Source organism: Vipera berus, assembly GCF_964194415.1.
Source record: "Vipera berus genome assembly, chromosome: 4".
Classification (NCBI taxonomy): Eukaryota; Metazoa; Chordata; class Lepidosauria; order Squamata; family Viperidae; genus Vipera; species Vipera berus.
This window is the reverse complement of record NC_138206.1, coordinates 5,494,803-5,515,422: the sequence shown is the minus strand read 5'-3', so window position 1 is coordinate 5,515,422 and position 20,620 is coordinate 5,494,803. Positions and strand designations below refer to the sequence as shown.

Below are 20,620 nucleotides of genomic sequence, written 5' to 3'. Positions count from 1 at the left end.
ATTTGAATAAATGACCATTAAATGCAGACATTTTTCTCATGTTTCTGCAAACAAGCATCTGCCAAGCATCTGAGTTTTGATGACATGACCGTGCGGACACCGCAGTGGTCGTAAGTGTGAAAAATGGTCACATGTCCATTTTTTCAGTGTTGTTGTAACTTTGAAAAGTCACTAAACGAATTGTTTATAAGTTAAGGACTATCCGTACAGAGTGGCGTCCCCGGTTTTGGGGCGAGACAACCGGATTCCTCAAACACTTAGTGAACTGGGAAAAAGACTTGAAAGCAGAGTAGGGATCGTGTTCAGCCACCAAGTTGCGAGGTTTTTGTGTCTTGATGTATCCTTTGAGCACAGGCAAGAATACAAATAGTCCTCTACTTACGACCACAACTGAGTCCACACTTTCTGTTGCTAAGTGAGACAGTTATTGAGTTTTGCCCCATTTTGCGACCATTCTCGTCACGCTTGTTAAGGGGAATCACTTCAGCTGTTAATAACCCAGCTGTAAAGTGAGTCTGACTTCCCCATTGTCTTTGCTTGTCACAGGATCCCAAAAAGTGATCACATGATCCCGGGACACTGCAACCATCATAAATACATGCCCAGTGTCTGATCAAGTGACCATGGGGGTGCTGTCCTTTGTTGTAAATGCGAAAAGCAGTCATAAGTTATTTTTTTCCCCGTTGTTACTTGGAACGGTCACTCAGTGAAAAGTTGTAAGTCGAGGACTGCCTGGATCAGCGCTGAAAAGAAATCGGTTCTGCAACAAGGGGAGAAAAAAAAATAGGAATAGTTCTTTGCCCTTTTCCTGAAGATTTATCAAAGCCAAGAAATCTTTCCGTCCAATCTAATGCAAGATAAATAGCTGGCAGTGGTATTAATTACAGCAAAGTGACATCGTTGGACGGAAACATTTAATCATCGGCTTCCCTGCTGCGTGCTTTGTCATTAAGCAAAGATGATCTTTTGATTAACAAAGATGGCAAACTTGCCTCTCTTTTTTTTTTTGCTATTCTGTTTTCTTCTGAATCAGCCTGGTGAAACTCCCTCGGCTCTTTTTAAAGACAAGAATGGGGCATTTGAGACTTTTGCAAGACTTGAGCGAGCTCTACAGGATCAGATCTGGTAAATGATAAGGATGGGAGACCTCTAGGAGATCTCCAGGCTGTAAACGAGACTAGGAAGTTGAAAAACGTGGCTGGAATGTGACTGACAGATGACAGTCATAGGATTGTGGCCATATTTTTTTTAAAAAAATGAAGCTCATATATAAGCTCTCTTTGTAACTGCTGGTGTGATCCCTCTTCAGAGTCTCATACGTGGCAGTGTCCCTCAGAAGATTTTGATTCTCACCACCCACTGGAGCACAAAATGGGAATTAAGGGCGTGGCACGATTGTCTTTGCTCGCTTCATTAGAAGACTGGCCTGCTAACACCAGTTTGAGGGCAAAAAAATTGCATATTATGTTCTGTTAGATGTGTTTCTCTTGCAGCAAGATCCTTCAACCTAGAACGATATGTGAAAGCACCCAAAGATTTTATTTTTAAAATGGATTAGACTGAATGCTTGCTATATATATGTTCTTGTGCTATTTATTTTTAATTTCCCCTTAGGCTAAAAACAAAAGAATACCAAAATATATTCCTTTTTTCTTTTTCTTTCTTTCTTTCTTTCTTTCTTTCTTTCTTTCTTTCTTTCTTTCTTTCTTTCTTTCTTTCTTTCTTTCTTTCTTTCTTTGCCCTTTTGTATCAGTAGACTAGTCCTTGTTTGTTTGTTTTCCCTCTGCTGGTCAGCTGTTCATTGTATGCCATCTGAGCTAGGGTTTTTTTGTTTTTTTTTAAATGTTTTTAATATTTTATCACTGGGGCTTGTTAGTTTAATCTTTTTTTAAAAAAACATTTGTATTATTGTGTTTTATTGTTGTTAGCCGCCCTGAGTCCTTCGGGAGATAAGGTGGCATATAAGTCCCAATAAATAAATAATAAATAAATAAATTATCCATTTATCCATCGAGCTGGAGGCCTGCCTACCGGCAAAGTTGGAAAAATAAACTAAAAGACACCAAGGTAGCCCTCAGAACTTGTGGCTATCCCAAGTGGGCCTTCATCAAATCCCCAAAAAAGACCCAGCAGGAGTCTCCCCCCCCCATAACAGACAAAGAAGAAACAATAAACGAAGCAATGTTGTCATTCCATACGTTGCAGGAATACCGGAAAACTCAGGAGGATCTTTAGCCAACGCCACGTACGTGCACACTTCAAACCCAAGGATACACGAAGGCAGAAGCTTGTCCACCCCAAGGACAAAACACCCAGACACACACTGAGCAAGGTGATCTATGCAGTACAACGCAGTGAGCCACGTGCAGATCTGCACATTGGGGAAACAAAACAACCACCTCATAAACGCAGGGCACCACACGGGAGAACAAACCCATCAGGACAAGAGTCAGCAGTCCATCTGCATTTGAAAGACAAAGGCTGCTCTTTCGAGGACAGCAAAGTCCACCATTTTGGACAGAGAGGACCGCTGCTTTGAAAGAGGGGTCAAAGAGACCATCTAGGTCCAAATTGAAGAGCCCTCTCTCAACAGAGGAGGAGGAATACAACACCATCCATCTCCCGTCTACAACACAGTCCTTTTAGGGAGTTCCAAGAAGGCTCCACAGCTATTTGCACTGCTCAGGTGACCCTGAGGACACAGATAAGCCTCCAGGTGGCCTCAACAACTCTCAAAAAGAAGGCAAATGACCAGCTGTCTGCAATCCCTCCATTCCCCACCATCTAGTCAGAGCTGAAGAAGCTTCTTGGATGAGAAGTGAAACATTTAAAAGGAAAAAAATAAAGCCCAGTTGCCTCCTGAAAAAGCACCTTTGGGACACCCTGGTCCTGAGAAAAGTGGAAAGAAAGAGAAAGAGAGAACAACCCCCAGCACAGTGAAGAGACTCAGTTATAGCTCTGATGGGGCCACTGCTGGAAGATCTGAAGGACCTGGTTAGGGCCAAATCATACTGGAGAAGCTCTAGCTATGTGGTGTCTAATAGGAGTTGACAGCAATTTGATGGCATCTAATCACTCATCAATCAATCAAAGCAAAGATCCAGCTCTCTTGAGAAAATGACTTGATGACGCATAATCAATTAATGTTACTTCTCTAACTTTGTAGCTTCCAGATGGGAAGCTGTGATTTTCAGCTCCCAGTGTTTGTGGATAGCGTGGGCATCCTAAATAATCGATGATCATCAATCGATCAGGGCAAAGAGCCAACTCCTATAAGGAGAGCAAACCCTCCTTTACTAACACTGATGGCGTTACCTAGTCTGGTAATGAAACACCCGCAAGAAAACAACCAAGCTCAGAGAGCACCAAGGACTTCATCCTTGTTGTGACTCAGGGCCAGCCTGTGGGTCCGACAGCCGGGTCCGATGTATCGGAGGACTCAGATGTGGGGGAGGAGGGAAACGAACCGGCTGATGATGATTTGGAGGCTTTGCAGAGTCCTCAGCCGGGGACCTCTTCTCAGCTGTGTGAGCCCGAGAGTGCGGAGGATGATGACCCACAGCTGGCCCTGTTCAAGGACGCCCGACGCAGGAGGCAGACGAGCAGGGACAAACAAAGAAAGACTATGGGACTCCTCGGGAGGAGGCACAGGGAGACCACGCCCTGAGCTCTCTATAAAAGAAGTGTTTGGGGAGGGGCTGGTTGCTGAAAGCAACTTTTCCGCTTGAGAAGACAAGCTCTTGTGTTTTTGTTAACTGCGTAATTAAATCTTGGCAGAAGCCTTTTAGCCTTGGACGCTTTCCAGACTCTTCTTTTAATTAGGGGTTGTGAGAAGAGGGCTGGTTCAGAACAGTCCTCCTCCTCCTTCTCACACTGATGTTGTTACCTAGTTGGGTGGTGAAAGGTCTGAAAGAAAACAACCAAGCTCAGGGGGTTGGACTAGATGACCTCCAAGTTCCCTTCCAAATTTTTATTATTATTAGTATTAGTATTAGTATTAAAGGTAAAGGTAAAGGTTCCCCCGCACATGCCTGCTAGTCGTTTCTGACTCTAGGGGCCGGTGCTCATCTCCGTTTCAAAGCCGAAGAGCCAGCGCTTGTCCGAGGACGTCTCCGTGGTCATGTGGCCGGCATGACTAGACGCCAAAGGCGCACGGAGCGCTGTTACCTTCCCACCGTAGTGGTCCCTATTTTTCTACTTGCATTTTTGACGTGCTTTCGAACTGCTAGGTTGGCAGAAGCTGGGGCGAGTAACAGGCGCTCACTCTGTTGTGCGGCACTCGGGATTCGACCCTGACCTTCTGATCGACAAGCTCAGCGTCCTAACCCACTGAGCCACCGTGTCCCTTATTAATATTAGTATTAGTATTATTGGCATAGTTTCCATTTGCATAATAATAGGAGTAAAAAAAAAGGGGGGTGTGTCATTTAACAATTATCCCACTTAGCTACGGAAATTTTGTCTCAATTGTAGCCATAAGTCGAGGAGTACCTGTAAAGCATCTCGTGTTCATAACCTGTTAATTTCTCACTCGGCCTTATCGGTGTCTATAGCGTCCCTTCTTTATTTGATCTTCAACCTTAAATAAGTAAGGAAATACATCAGCTGTTGCTCCTAAGGGGAAGCGATCCACTTCCTTCGGCAAGGAAAGCCAGGTTTCCCACCCACCCCCAAAAAAATAAAAATGTAGCATCAAGTTGCCGGTGGTATCCTCTTACCGTATTTCTGACGGTATCCTGTTACAGCTTCTGCGTTTAAGAGGACGCCATCGTCTCTTAGGAAGAAAACTGGCTTCAGGGAGGTTTAATGTTCCCCCTTTGTGAGATTTCTTTTGTGAAATTTGTTCGTGGGAAGATCGTGTGATGGAACCAGTGGGAAATATTTAGTGGGCAGGATGGCTTTTGAACAATGAAAGATACCCTCAGAGTAGGTCAGTTCCTGTTTGGCACCACAAACAAGCCTTCTTCTGAACAAACACCTAAAGTGATTCCTTCTGGCAGAACGGTTCAATTTCCTGACTCTTCCCTAGACCTCTGAGATTTCCTGGTGGTCTCCCATCCAAGGGAGAAATAGACTAGCCTACAATCCAGAGATTTACTGTTAGTCTCCCAGGCAAATACTAATCCTGTTTAGCTTTTTGGAACCAGCCAAAGTAAGCTGCGGGCTGACATTGCTAGGACTGTCTACTGTTGTTGTTAGTTACGAAGTCGTGTCCGACCCATCGCGACCCTATGGACAACGTTCCTCCAGGCCTTCCTGTCCTCTACCATCTTCTGGAGTCCATTTAGGCTCACGCCTACTGCTTCAGTGACTCCATCCAGCCACCTCATTCTCTGTCGTCCCCTTCCTCTAATGCCCTCAATCTTTCCCAGCATTAGGCTCTTCTCCAGTGAGTCCTTCCTTCTCATTAGGTGGCCAAAGTATTTGAGTTTTAGCTTCTGTCTACTGTATATGCTACTAAAACTTCCTTTTTCTGTTTGTAACCTTCAATTGGGTGAAATGGCGCATCGGAGAGTAACCATTTCTGCATCAGCGTAACCTCAGTTGGACTAACTTAAAGCATGCATCCAAAATTCGGCATCCATCACTCCCATGGGATTTACATTTGGCAGACCTTGACACCTTCAGAGTCTCTGGAGATTCTCAATCATCCAGGTCATAGCTGTCCCGAAGATGCTTTTTCACATACGTGCACGCTTCAAACCCAGGAATACACAAAGGCAGAAGCTTGTCTACCCCAAAGGATAAAACACGCAGGCTGAGCAGCGTGGTCTATGCAGCACAACGCAGTCAGCCATGTGCAGATATGCAGAGTGGGGAAACAAAACAGCCACTTCATAAGTGTATGGCACAACATAGAAAAACGACGAGATTCAGCAGTCCATCTGCATTTAAAAGACAAAGGCTACTCTTTCGAAGACAGCAAAGTCCACATTTTGGACAGAGAGGCCTCTGTTTTGAAAGAAGGGTTAAAGAGGAATTGAATAGCCCTCTCTCAACAGAGGGGGAGGGATACAACACCACCCATCACCAGTCTACAACACAGTCCTTTTAGCCAGTTCCAAGAAGGCTCCACACCCATTTGCACCACTCAGGTGACCTTGAAGACACAGATAAGCCTCCAGGTGGCCTCAACGACTCTCTAAAAGAAGGCAAATGACCAGCTATCTGCAAGGAATATAAATCCTTCCATTTCCCACCATCCCAGTCAGAGCTGAAGAAGCTTCTTGGAGGAGAAGCGAAACATCTTCAAAGGAAAACAAGAAAGTCCCGTTGCCTGGTGAAAAAGCACCTGTGGGATACCTTCAGAGCCACTGCACCTTCCAACTACACTTCCCAGAAACCCATAGTTCCATGGAGCAAGGGAAGATGGCAGGGGTGTATTCCTGCCCTTTTCCCCACCTCCCTCCAGCCCCTGCATCCAATCGGCTTGTGGCAAAGTATGACAGGCGAGCAGCAATTGGCTGCTTTGGAACCAAGGCTGAAATTTGAAGTCTCTTAATGGCAGTGGGGGACCAGGGAGTGACTCAGATGAGGAGGCGGAGATGGGCCTCCCTGAGGCTCCGTTGAGAGTCGCGAGGGGAGGGGAAACAGTGTCAGTCTATATCAGGGGTCTTCAAACTTGGCCCTTTGATGACTTGTGGACTTCAACTCCCAGAATTCCTCAGGCAGCATGGAGAAAGTATGGCCCCTTCATGACTTGTGGACTTCAACTCCCAGAATTCCTGAGCCAGCATGGGGGAAACTATCGCCTCTTCATGACTTGTGGAGTTCAACTCCCAGAATTCCTCAGCCAGCGTGAGGGAACTATGGCCCCTTCATGACTCGTGGACTTCAACTCCCAGAATTCCTGAGCCAGCATGGGGGAACTATGGCCCCTTCATGACTTGTGGACTTCAACTCCCAGAATTCCTCAGCCAGTGTGCCTGGCTGAGGAATTCTGGGAGTTGAAGTCCACAAGTCATCAAAGGGCCAGGTTTGAAGACCTCTGGTCTATATTATACATGGAAAGAAGGATGACCCAATCAATGGTCATGGGTTGTCTCCTCTTTCATTAAAAGTCAAGGCCACCCTCTTGAGTTGACCTGGACCTCTACTGACTTCATGAACAGTTTTCAGGCAACCATATAAAAATAGGTTGCCACTGTAATTTTCTAGTCTAGCCTACATGCCTTTATTATCATACTGATGTATTGTTCTTGTTGTGTTCCTTTTTAATTGTTTATTTTATTTTTCTGTTAATTTTACTTCAGTTCTCTTTGCGGGCCTTTCATTTTCTTTCTTTCTATTATTGCAAGCTGCCCAGAGTAACCCCAGGGCGGGAGAAGAGGCAAATAAATTTAACAAATGAATAAGTAAATACCTAAGATTTCCTGGTGGTCTGCCATCCAGTAGACAAACTATCCTACAGACCTGAGATTTCTTGGTGGTCTCCCATCCAGCCAGGAGTTAACAGATCTTGCATTAAGCATTGATTTGGTGACTCTGTTCTTCTCCAATCCCTTTGAGCTTTCTGTTCCCAGCAAGTCATTTTTCCCCCTACTTTCCCTCCTCAAAACCCAACCTCTTTATCAATTGATCATTTTTAGACACAGATTTAAAGTTCAACAAATTGAGGACTGCGTGTATGAACTTTGACTTTCCTCATGCTGGCTGGGGAATTCTGGGAATTGAAGTCCATACACCTTAAAGTTAGCTACTGAGCAGGTCATATATCAGCTGCTGAATTACATCTTCCTCCCCTTTTTCATGATATTATCCTGTTCGTACCAATTGCCCCATCTAGTGACTGCTTTTTCCTTAAGATGACTAGGCATTGTAAAAATAAATCTTTTCTTTTCTCTTGTTCTAATGACAGTTTGTTTTATTTCCTGGGTGCGACAATCATAGAATTATGATTTGTGATTCTGGATGGTTGCGTTATTTTCTCCAGAGATTAAGCATCTCTCTTTAAAATAAGCTAATTATTGAATTAGATCAAATAGATCCTTTGCTCAGGTTGACACTTGCACAAAACCTTAGTTGTCATAAGAGGCAGTCAGACTGTATTTATCTATTTATTAGATTTTCATTCCAACCCAAGGAGGTGAATACTGTATATGTAACATTTCTTCTTCCTCCTATTTTCCCCACAACAACAGCCCTGTGAGGTGGGTTGGGCTGAGAGAGAGGGACTGGCCCAAAGTCACCAAGCCAAGATGAGACTAGAACTCACCGTCTCCTGGTGATTGGCCCAAAGTCACCCAGTTGGCTTTCATGCCTAAGGCAGGACTAGAACTCATTGTCTCCTGGTGATTGGCCCAAAGTCACCCAGTCAACTTTCATTCCTAAAGTGGGATTAGAATCACCATCTCCAGGTGATTGGCGCAAAATCACCCAATCGGCTTTCATGTCTAAAGTGGGACTAGAATTCCCCATCTCCTGGTGATTGGCCCAAAGTCACCCGATTGGCTTTCCTGCTTAAGGCGGGACTAGAACTCACCATCTCCAGGTGATTGGTGCACAGTCACTCAACCGGCTTTCATGCCTAAGGTGGGACTAGAATTCACCAACTCCTGGTTCCTAGGCCGCCATCTTAACCACTACAACAAACTGGATCTCTTGGCTGCATAAATAGCAGAATTATATGGAGGCTCTTACAATCTCTGATTTTGTTTGAGAATCAAAGGAATGTTTCTTCTCTTAAACAGGCAGCCAATAAGCTATGACAATCATGTTTCATTGACAGCGAATATCTAGGTGACATTCTGGGGTTAAGATAGTCTGTCAACTAGTTGGCCATCTTAAGCTAGAGTCCCCTTCATTTTTCCCTGTCCAAGTCTACTATTTTCTGTCCAGGTTGTCTTCCAGGAACCCACCAGTTTTCCAACCTGATGCAGAGATATATATCGGTCCAAATTAGCAGCCAACTCATTTGGTATCCAGCTTGGGAGATGTCTTGAACTCGCAGCTTCTGCTGTAACAACAGATGCACCTGTGGCCAAGAAGACTTTCGCCCAAATTCATCTGGAAATGTTCCCATTTCTAGACCAGGAGGTCCTTCGGTTGCTCATTCGTGCCCCAGCTAGACTGTTGCAAGGTGCTGTACGTGGGGCTCCCCTTGAAGTTTGCTTGGAACCAGGTTTCCCAACCTTGACAACTTTAAGACCTGTGGAATTCAACTCCCAGAATTCCCCAGCCAGCATTGTCGAAGTCCACAGGTCTTAAAGTTGCCAAGGTTGAAAAACCCTCAGTTAGAAACAGCATCACCGGTCCAGTGATGAGCATCCTGTGAGTTCTGACTGCTGTTTATAAGGCTCCTTGTGGGATAGTTATTTGAAGGACTGCCTATCTTGCATAATTTCTGCCCTTTCAGTAAAATGTCTAGTTTAATTTAAAGAAGGACTGGGGTGACATAATAGCACTTCCAATATTTGAGGGGCTGCCCCAAAGAAGAGGGAGTCAAGCTATTCTCCAAAGCACCTGAAGGCAGGACAAGAAGCAACAGATGGAAACTAATCAAGGAGAGAACAACCTAGAAATAAGGAGAAATTTTCTGACAGTTAGGACAATTAACCAGTAGGACAACCTGCCTCCAGAAATTGTGGATGCTCCATCACCGGAGGTTTTTAAGAAGAGATTGGACACCCATTTGTCTGAAATGATATAAGGTTTCCTGCCTGAGCAGAGGGCTGGACTAGAAGACCTCCAAGGTCCCTTTCAACTCTGTTATTCTGTTAAAATTGGGCACAGCTGACATTCTCCAGATTGTTTTCATTTAAACCGTTTTAGCTCCTGGATTGCTGCAGCTCAGATACAGCAACGTAACTAAATACTGTGCACAGGGCCAGGCAACAAACAGGAAATTTCAGCCATTTTTTTTTTTCAATTATTGATTGATTCATTCATCTATTATTGAACTTATATCTCCTCTTTCGGTTTACGCTAACCTCCCACCCTCAAGAACGGCTTGCTGCAATTTTAGAGAAACGAGGAATATAAAACGTAAGCTAAAAACAGTACAAATGAAAGTCAAATCTGAAAAGTTAAAATTAAAAACAAAAGATCGTTATCACTTCGGGCTCATCTTGTTTAGATCTCCACCACTGATCCAGGCAAGACAAGATCTCTTCGGTGCATCAAATGAAGTAAACACGCTACACATTTTTTTAAAAAAAAATATATATATATATAGAAGGAGGATTAATTTATTCCAGTAATCAGAGGGAATTGATGCAAAAACAGAGACGTGCAAAAAAGGCTCCTTGCAAAGCAATTAGAATTTTTGCAGAGGGATGGAAAAAGCCATCTAAAAAAGGTTTTAGAATATCAGACTTTTAGTACACCTCTGTGCCAAACATGAATGCAGATGTAAGCAAGCATCCTTTATTATGCTGAATCAAGTTTTGTTAAATATGCTGCAGTTAGCCAGCTTCATGTACAGGTAGTCCTCGTTTAGCGACCGTTCAAAGCTACAACGGCACTGAAAAAGTGACTTATGACTGTTTTTCACACTTAACGAACACTGCAGCATCCCCATGGTCACATGATCAAAATTCGGATGCTTGGTGACTGATTCGTATTTATGACGGTCGCAGTGTCCCGGGCTCACATGATCTCCCTTTTGTGACCTGACAATCCAAAGTCAATGGGGAAGCCAGATTCACTTAACAACCGTGTTACTGATTTAACAACCGCCGTGATTCACTTAACAACTGTGGCAAGAAAGATGGGGCAAAACTCACTTAACAAACGTCTCACTTAGCAATATAAATTCTGGCCTCAGTTATTTTCTCCCTCTGCAGTCACACGTTTTGTGGGCTTTTTTGAGAATAACAAGAACAACATGCGTCCCCCCCTCCACACTTCAGAAAGAAGTGGTGTGCTCAATGCTAATCACAGACAATTTCCTTCTCTTTATTTGCTCCATTTCAAGAATTACGATGTTAATATTCTTTGAAATCCTTGCTTTTCCTCTTTTCGAGTGAGTTTGCACGTGACCTTGAATGTTTTCTCCTCCAGAAAGTTTGAGGGCCAGTCTCTTGAGCTGAATCAGCCTTGCAGCTGCTTTGAGAATTTCTTCTTTTTAAAACAATAAAAATAAATACGTTGCCTTAAAGACATTCAGTGCCTTATCTCTCTGGACCCACCAGGAGAGTAAATAAATGTACCTCCGCTAAACCACTTCCACCACTTTGCAGTAATCTAATTGTTATCTGTTGGAATTAATTGACACTAGCTTCAAGTTTGTCTGAAGCCAAGAGAAGGAATAATATTTTACCAGGAAAGGAAAATCGGTGCTGTAACATCTGAATATTAACTAGGTTTTTCAGCCTGCTTAGATTTTTTTTTTAAAATCAATCAGTTAGTTCAATAGTCCCCAACCTTTCCAGTTTTGTGGACCAGTGGGGTGAGGGAAAGGAAATAGTTTTGTGCGAGCGGCTCAATTGCGGTCGTTAAGTCGAGGACCATCTGTATTTTTTTTCCTATCTAATTGGCCTTGTTGAAGGAAAAGTCTTCGTCAGGGTTCTGTCCGAGCCAGGACTAAACAACATGGCGACTGCTTTAGAAAGAAGGATGCAGTTTATTGAAGAGGAGAGCCAGACAGAGAGATGGCTGTGGAAGAAAAGAGAGCGAGCATGCGTTGTTGTCGAAGGAAGACCAGGAGGCAGCAGGCACAGTTAACGATTTATTTTGGACTCGGGTCCCCGGGCGAGGAACCGCCGGGATTCACTCTTATTTATACACAAAACTTTGTAACAAAAAACCAATCAGCTGGCGGTGTTCTCCCGCCACGCGGCGGCAGCCAATCAGGCGAGATCAGCTGTGGCAGCCGCGGCTGTCAACGAGCTGTTGCTGTGGGCAGCTGGCAGCTTTGACAGCTCTGGGTGTTCTGCGCATGCGCGGCCCAGGCAACTTTGACAGCTATCAGTGAACTGCGCCTGCGCGGCAGTTTGACAGCTGTCAAAGTCAGCCGCTTGCTGCGCCGGCGGGGGGGTGAGAGGCGGCAGCCCTTTTGACAGCTGTCAACGGGCTGCCGTGTCTTCCTCACGAACGTGTGAGGAGAATGAACCCGTGTTTCCCTCACGAACGTGTGAGGTGAATAATTAGTTTAACAGCCAATATATAACAGAGCACATGTAGGGAGTGGGTTTTTATACCATCAGGGGCTCTTGAGGTTGTTTCCTGTTCCTGTTTGAGGCTTTGTATTTCTTGTGTCATGTACTTTGACCTGAATCTGAGTGTGCCCCTTCGGCATCTGTGAGTTAATCCTATTACGTCCTGTCTTGGAGTTTGGGTGGGGTATGTAGATTTTAGGTGTCTTTGTCTTCCTAAGCTTCTAGCTGGAGGCCTCCAACCTTCCTGAATGGATGATCACATCTGCATTTCTACAGAGCTGATTTCTGCTTGGGGGAGGGAGACTTGGGGCTATGAAAGAAAAACTGGGCATGCTTTTCTGCCTCTTTTAAGATCCTTTGAGGAAATATAATATTCTGCCCTTTTAATATTTCCTTCTCTGAGGGTGGGGGGTGCTGACTTCCCACAGCCTCTGGGATTAGAACCCCAGAGAAGCGTACTTAAGTGTTCCGAACCATTTTTACATCTGCCATGCTCAAAAGCGTATTGAAATAACAGTTTTATCGGGACAGTGTAATAAACATAGGAATGAAATGAGGCTATTTAAATTCTTACGGCATAACGCACTTGCTTTAGTTTTCGGAAAGCAGAGGCAGCCTCTGTGTGTTCCTTGCCCATCAGCTATGGAAACAGAATATTTTCTTTCTCCCCCCCTTTAATCTCCCGCTGACATCATAAAAGCTAAAGTTGCATATTGATTGGAGGTGCAGCTAGGCAGAAATTAGTCAGCAAGGTTTATTAATATCCCTTTCTCGGTTTAATAGAAAGAGCAGGGGGCGGGGAGAGAGGTGTGGATTCCAGGAAGCATACTTGACATTAGATTTTGCATCATAGCTGAATCCCAGACGCTGTTGAATCGTGTCCCTTAATGGAAAGAGGGCCCGGTTGGATAAAAACAGACAATCCACGAGGCTGACAGCATCTCTCTGGCAGTTTTTCATATCTCCTGCTGACTAATGCCGCTTTAATTGGAGATGGTTGCAGGAATTGGGTATGTCTAGTTTAATGAAGAGAAGGACTGGGGCGGACATGATAGCAGTGGTCTAATATTTATTAATAATAATAATAATAACAACAACTTTTCCCCAAAAACTTTGCAAAATACATCAAGAAATTGCAGATTCCTGCAATAACTCCAGCAAAGCTACAAAAAAACTGCGCTACTCGGAACATCTTACATTTTAAGGAGATACCTGGTTGATACCTAGGATGCTGGCAGCAACCCATGTCAACCATTAGTGCCAGTCAATCTGAGTGTTCAGTTGACTGAGGTTCATGTTTAAATAATAATAATAATAATAATAATAATAATAATAATAATAATAATAATAATAATAATAATAATAATAATAATAATAATAGAATTTGGAAGGGACCTTGGAGGTCATCTAGTCCAACCCCCTGCTCAGGCAGGAAACCCTATACCATTTCAGACAAATGGCTGTCCAGTCTCTTCTTAAAAGCTTCCAGTGTTGGAGCACTTAAAGAGACATTCAATAAAATCTCAGCCTTAGGAAAAGACAGACCCAAGTAAACAGCAACTTAGTCGTGTTAATGGTGATAGCAACTTCTCTCTTTTGTTTTGTTTTTTTTTTCCCCTCCTGGGCAGATTCCTTACGAAATGTCCCTCTTGTGAGTCATGGCCCCCGCTCGTCGCCAGCCGAGCTCAGCGGCTCCAACTCACGGCTGCTGCGGGAACGAAAGACGTCCGCTCCTTCGCACTCAAGCCAGCCCACCCTCTTCACGTTTGAGTCACCGTCTAACCATATCCGGACCACGCTTTCCACCAGCGCTCCTCAAGACTATCTCTTTCTACACCAATGCATGAGCCAGAAATCAGAAAATACTAGGTAACTCTGGGTTTATCCAATAATTCTTTTTAACCTATAGCAGGGGTCCCCACGGCCTGCTAGGAACCGGGCCGCACAAGCAGCGGGTGAGCGCACAAGCGCATGAAGCTCTCTTTGCACAAGCAGCGGTGCCTATGAGAAACTCTCCCCTCTCTATCACCAGTACCTAACCCTAACCCTAACCCTAAACCCTAACACTAAAACTAAACCCTAACCCTTACCCCTAACTCTAAACCCTAACCCTAACCCTAATCATCCTGGGGAATCACCTGGTGATTTGTCCAAAGTCATCCGGCTGTCTTTCATGCCTAAGGTGGGACTAGAATTCCCCATCACCTGGTGAATTCCCCATTACCTGGTGATTGGCCCAAAGTCACTCAGCTGGCTTTCATGGCTAAGGCGGGACTAGGACTCACCAACACCTGGTGATTGGCCCAAAGTCTGCCAGCTGGCTTTCATGGCTAAGGTGGGACTAGAACTCACCATCACCTAGTGATTGGCCCAATGTACCCCTACCAGCCTTCACAGCTAAGGTGGGACATGAACTCGGAATCTCCTGCTTCCTAGTCTGATGCCCTAGCCCAGGGGTAGGCAACCTTGGCTCTGTTGTGACTCGTGGACTTCAGCTGGCTCAGGAATTCTGGGAGTTGAAGTCCACGAGTCATAAAAGAGTCAAGGTTGCCTACCCCGCCTTGCCACTGGCTCTCGCGATCAAGGAAGTAATCCTTCTTCCTCTTCTTCTTTCCTTCTCAGGAGCGCCAGCTTCTCTCAAGCCACCCGCTTCTTCATGAGGAGCGACCCCTCGGTTCAGAAAGCGTCTCAGGAGAACGGCCATTGCATCAACGGGGTGGGGGGCGGGCAAGTCCACGGATTCTACAGTTTGCCCAAACCGAACCGCCACAACTCGGAGCTGAGGGACAGCGCTTACGACTTGCCCAGGAGCTTTGGGTGCTACGCCTACACCAAGTCGAGCCTCACCGGCTCGGAGACGTCAGATAGCGAAGAGGTCTACACCTTCAAAACCCCCAACAGCACCCTTTGCAAAGAGTTTGGAGAACTCTCCACCGACTCCTACGACGTCCCTGGCACCCCTCTATCCATTTACCAGATTCCACGGACCTTCACCCTTGACAAGAACCACAACGCCCTGGCGGTGGCTTCGAGCGACACGGGGGCAACGCCTCCCCCAAGGCCTCCCAAGCCGGGGCAGACCGAATCCCGCTGGGGCAGCCCCCAACAACGCCTGATGGACGGCGAAGGCCTCAGCACGAGCCCAGTAGTCACGACCATTCCCCGAAGGAACACACTGCCAGCAGTGGAGAACTGCAGGTTACACCGAGGTAGCTCCAATCTCTGGGGGTTTTCAAGAAGAGACTGGACCGCCACTTCTCGTAGGGTCTTCTACTTGAGCAGGGGGTTGGAATAGGACAGGGCTTTTCAACCAGTGGTACGGGTACCACCTGTGGTACATTGGCACCTGGCAGGTGGTATGTGAGCATCCTAGAAAAGTGGTAGCGTGGGAGGGGAATGAGCTGAACCGGGGGCAGCACCGCACAAGCCTGAGCGAGAGACGGCTGGAGCTGCAGGGCTGTCGGGGCTCAGCGGAAGCGCCAGGATCAGCGCCAGGATCCAGCTGGAGCTCAGCGCTGATCCTGGCGCTTCTGAGCCCAGAAGAAGCACCGATCAGCTGGAATGTTGCAGCATCTCCAGGGTCTTGTGATTTACATTCAGATGCTTGGCAACTGATTCATATTTATGACGGTCACAGTGTCCCAGGGTCATGTGAAGTGACCAAAACCTGCTGCAACCACCCAGCAGACGGGGGGAATAAAAACCAAACACCCCCTTCACCCCACCCCCGCTGCCAATCCACAACAGAAACGCTCACAACAATGAAAACCTCGGACAGGAGGAAGAGCGCCACCGGGCGGGCAGGCAGATGTCTTGCTCAGCTGTGGCTTGGGGGGCACTTTTTTCAGTGCCATTGTAACTTCGAACAGTCACTAAGCGAACTGTTGTAAGTCAAGGACTACCTGTACTTCATCACTTTTCCTTTTTTTTTTTCTTTGGTCATCAGGTTTTTGACACCTTGCTAGGCGACTGGTGGTACTCGGATGTTGCCATATCCTAAAAGGGGTACAATGGGTGAAAAGGTTGAAAAGCCCTGGACTAGATCAGAGGTCACCAACCTTTGTCGGTTGGCCGACCGGAGGAAAAGCGAGGGGGAAGCATTTTACACGTGCGCAGGGGGCCACGAGCATGCATGTGCCACAAATGGGGCTGGGCTAGCACCCGTGTGATACTCACTACCTCTGCCCCGTTCTTGTGTGGCACAGTGCCTTGTTTCTGCACCCCACGGCTTGGCGGGGACCATTTTTGCGCCCCACAGCATGGCAGCACCCCGTTTCCACACCCTGCGGTGTGGCGCTGTCCGTTTTTGCTCCTTGCAGCACTGCGGTGTCCTGTTTTTGTGTCCCGTGGTGCATCAGTGCCCTGTTTTTGTGCCCTGTGGCGTGGCAGTGGCCCATTTTTGCACCCCTCGGCATGGCGTACTGTTTTTGCACCCTGCGGCTGCAGCGCTACCACAAGTGAGGGGGTGTGCGCAGGCATGGGCGAGCGCTGGGCAGCCTGTCCCGCGGCCTGGTGGCCAGCAGGCCATGGCCCACTACCGGGCTGCAGCCCACGGTTTGGGAACCCCCAGACTCAGTGGCGTAGCATGGGGGGTCCAGGGGGGGCCGGGCGCACCGGGCGCAACATCTGGGGGGGCGCGCTCGCACTCGCAGCTCTCTGCCCCTGCCTGGCTCACTCACTCTCTCTCACTGCAGTGCTGGCTGTGCGAATCTGATCCGAGCCGCTGGGTCGCCACCCACTGTGGAGGGGGGGGGGTGCCAGGCGTGCGGTGCGGTGCAGAGAGAGAGCGAGTGACTATCTGGGGGAGGGACAGTGCAGCAGCCGGGTGCTTGCCCCGGGTGCTGACAACCCACGCTACGCCACTGCCCAGACTAGATGACCTCCAAGGTCCCTTCCAACTCTGTTATTCTGTTCGATTTGGTGCCTACGAAATAGGTTAGGATCGCCTATGCAGCACAAACAGCCTCCCCCAAACAACTCAGAGGCCTGATGCATTGTTTTTGGAGTACAGGTAGTCCTCAACTTACAACCATTCCTTTAGTGACTGTTCAAAGTTGCAACAACACTGGGAAAAAACGACAGTAGGGTCGTTTTTCACACGATTGTCGCAGCATCCCCAGGGTCGCGTGATAAAAATTCAGACACTTGGAAAACTGGCTGGTACTGATGACTGTTTGTTTCCCGGGGTCGTGCGATCTCCTTTGGGACCTTCTGGCATGCAAAGTCAATGGGGAAGCCAGATTCCCCTAACGACTGCGTTACTAACTTAACAAGTGCAGTGATTCGCTTAACGACTGTAGCAAGCAAGGTCGCAAAGCGAGTCAAAACCCGTCGGACAACTGCCTCACTCACCAATAGAAATGTTGGGCTCCATTTGGTCCTAAGTCGAGGACTACCTATACTTTATTAGTGCCCTATTTTATAAACACACACCGTTTGTTCGTTCGTTCGTTCGTTCGTTCATTCAGTCATTCATTCATTTAGAACATTTCTATGGCCAACCAACTCACTGATGGTGACTCCAGGCAGCTTATAGCAATCAAAAATTAGCTCCCCACTTCCTGGTGACATCAATCACACCAAAGGTTTGATGGCCTCTGTATCACCCTGGGGTTCTGGGGGCAGAACTCGGTGTTCCAGGCCTTTGGGGAAAAAAATCATTTTTATCTCTGGAAGGAATATGTTTCCTTCTTCTTGGTCCCACCAGATGGAGCTCCTTAAGAGAAGGGATTCCTAACCGTCCCTGCCTCCCTGCTCTGGTGGGTCGAGTAGACAGGACTGGAAAAAGATGGTCCTTCAGATAATCGGGGGAGTGGAGGCTCAAACATGTAAGGAACGGTTGCTGGAATTGGGTGTATCTACTTTAATGAAGAGAAGGACGAGGGGGGACATGATAGCCGTGTTCCAGTATCTCAGGGGCTGCCCCAAAGAAGAGGGAGTCAAGCTATTCTCCAAAGCGCCTGAAGGCAGGACAAGAAGCAATGGATGGAAACTCATCAAGGAGAGAAGCAACCTAGAACTGAGGAGAAAGTTCCTGACAGTTAGAACAATTAATCAGTGGAACTCCTTGCATCCAGAAGTTGTGGGTGCTCCAACACTGAAAGTTTTTAAGAAATGATTGGACAACAATTTGTCCGAAATGGTATGGGGTTTCTTTCCCGATCAGGGGGTTGGACTAGAAGACCTCCAAGGTCCCTTCCAATTCTATTATTCTATTCTGTTTTGTTCCGTTCCATTCCGTTCCATTGCATTCTATTCTATTCTATTCTATTCTATTCTATTCTATTCTATTCTATTCTATTCTATTCTATTCTATTCTATTCTATTCTATTCTATTCTATTCTATTCCATTCCATTCCATTCCATTCCATTCCATTCCATTCCATTCCATTCCATTCCATTCCATTCCATTCTATTCTATTCTATTCTATTCTATTCTATTCTATTCTATTCTATTCTATTCTATTCTATTCTATTCTATTCTATTCTATTCTATTCTATTCTAGACCTGGGGCCACATTATTTGAAAGGCCATCTTTTTTCCAGTTCTGTCTATCTCACCCACCAGAGTAGGAAGGAGAGCCTTCTCTTAAGGCAGGGATAGGCCACCTAGGCTCTTTTATGACTCGTGGACTTCAACTCCCAGAATTCCTGAGCCAGCCATGCTGAGGGGAAAGGGAGAGGTTTCCAAGCTGAGCCAGGCTGGCTCAGGAATTCTGGGAGTTGAAGTCCATGAGTCATAAAAGAGCCAAGGTTGCCTAGGCCACTTTGTGACTCCTGGACTTCAACTCCCAGAATTCCTGAGCCAGCCATGCTGAGGGGAAAGGGAGAGGTTTCCAAGCTGAGCCAGGCTGCCTCAGGAATTCAGGGAGTTGAAGTCCCCAAGTCATGAAGGGGCCACAGTTCCCTTGCTGGCTGAGGAATTCTGGGAGTTGAAGCCCACAAGTCATGAAGGGGCCACAGTTCCCTTGCTGGCTGAGGAATTCTGGGAGTTAAAGCCCACAAGTCATGAAGGGACCACAGTTCCCCATCCTGGCTCAGGAATTCTGGGAGTTGAAGTCCACAAGTCATGAGTCCTGAGTCCTTCGGGAAAGGGCGGTATATAAATGTAATAAAATAAAATAAAAATAAATAAATGAAGGGGCCAAAGTTCCCCATGCTGGCTCAGGAATTCTGGGAGTTGAAGTCCACAAGTCATGAAGGGGCCAAAGTTCCCCATGCTGGCTCAGGAATTCTGGGAGTTTAAGTCCGCAAGTCATGAAGGGGCCAAAGTTCCCCATGCTGGCTCAGGAATTCTGGGAGTTGAAGTCCACAAGTCATGAAGGGGCCAAAGTTCCCCATGCTGGCTCAGGAATTCTGGGAGTTTAAGTCCGCAAGTCATGAAGGGGCCAAGGTTGCCTATCCCTGCCTTAAGGTGACAACCAGCACCTTGAATTGGACCATGTAGCTGAGCTACCTCTTGTTTTCCATCAGAAGATTATTTTAGTAAGGGGCTTTTTCCCAACATTCCTCTTATTGGCAGCCGCAACCTCTATGAAAAATGGGGGTGTGAGATTGGAGCGGTGTTGCTCAGCCTTGGCAACTTGACAATGTCTGGACTTCAACTCCCAGAATTCCCCAGCCAGCCAGGTGTCTTCAGCTTGGCCAAGGTTTGAGAAACATGGACGAAACTGACCTTCGCTGACTTCTAACCCTGCGTTTGAGGTGTTGACTTGCTCTCCTGTTTCTTCTTTGTTTTATTTTCATGCTTTCAATTCCAGCTTCTTCCTGTGAAGCCTACGAATACCCCCAGCCCAGCGTCAGTGGCCCAGGGCCATCAGCAGAGTCTGCAAATGTTGGACCCAGTTCGTATCTGGTGAGCTTTGCGGGGCTTCAAGAAACGTCTCGAGTTGCTTGTTAAAAAGGTCTATGGAGATTCTCAGTCATCCAGGTCATGGTTATTCCAAAGTTTGTTTGTTTTTTTTAAAAGGCAACTGGACTTTCTTGGGGGATTTTCCCTTGAAAAAGTTTTTGGGGGAGAGGAGGAGGAGGAGGAGAGGAGGAGGAGAAAAGTTAATTGAGACACAGGAATAAAAGGAAGGCAGAAGGAGGAGGAGGAGGAGGAGAAGGAGGAGGAGGAGGAGGAGGAGGAGGAGGAAAGTTAATTGAGACACAGGAGGAAAAAGGATAGAAGAAGAAGAAGAAGAAGAAGAAGAAGAAGAAGAAGAAGAAGAAGAAGAAGAAGAAGAAGAAGAAGAAGAACAACAACAACAACAACAACAACAACAACAACAACAACAACAACAACAACAACATTTTCTTTTTTTTATTATTGAAAAGTTTTACAATACATTTTTAAATACAAAAAACTCCCTCCTCCCCCTCCCCTCTCCCCAACCCTCCCCTCCCCTCCCCAACAACAACATTTTCTTGAGTGAAAAGCAAAATATTTTCAAGGGGGGAAAAACAAGAAACCCCAGTTGTCATTTGAAAAAGCACCTTTGGGACAAGTTGCCTGTTGGCTCTTCTGTAAATCTTCAAGA

General features: G+C 46.3%; 1 protein-coding gene across 1 annotated transcript in view; it reads left to right on the top strand.

Moving 5' to 3' along the window:
* Positions 1-20,620, top strand: part of GAB2 (GRB2 associated binding protein 2) — a 141,059-nt gene that overhangs the window by 104,810 nt on the left and 15,629 nt on the right. The window contains exons 3-5 of the mRNA XM_081327825.1: positions 13,727-13,967; positions 14,721-15,307; positions 19,859-19,953. Of these exons, the coding sequence (XP_081183951.1) occupies positions 13,727-13,967; positions 14,721-15,307; positions 19,859-19,953 (923 nt within the window). The remainder of the gene's footprint in view (positions 1-13,726; positions 13,968-14,720; positions 15,308-19,858; positions 19,954-20,620) is intronic.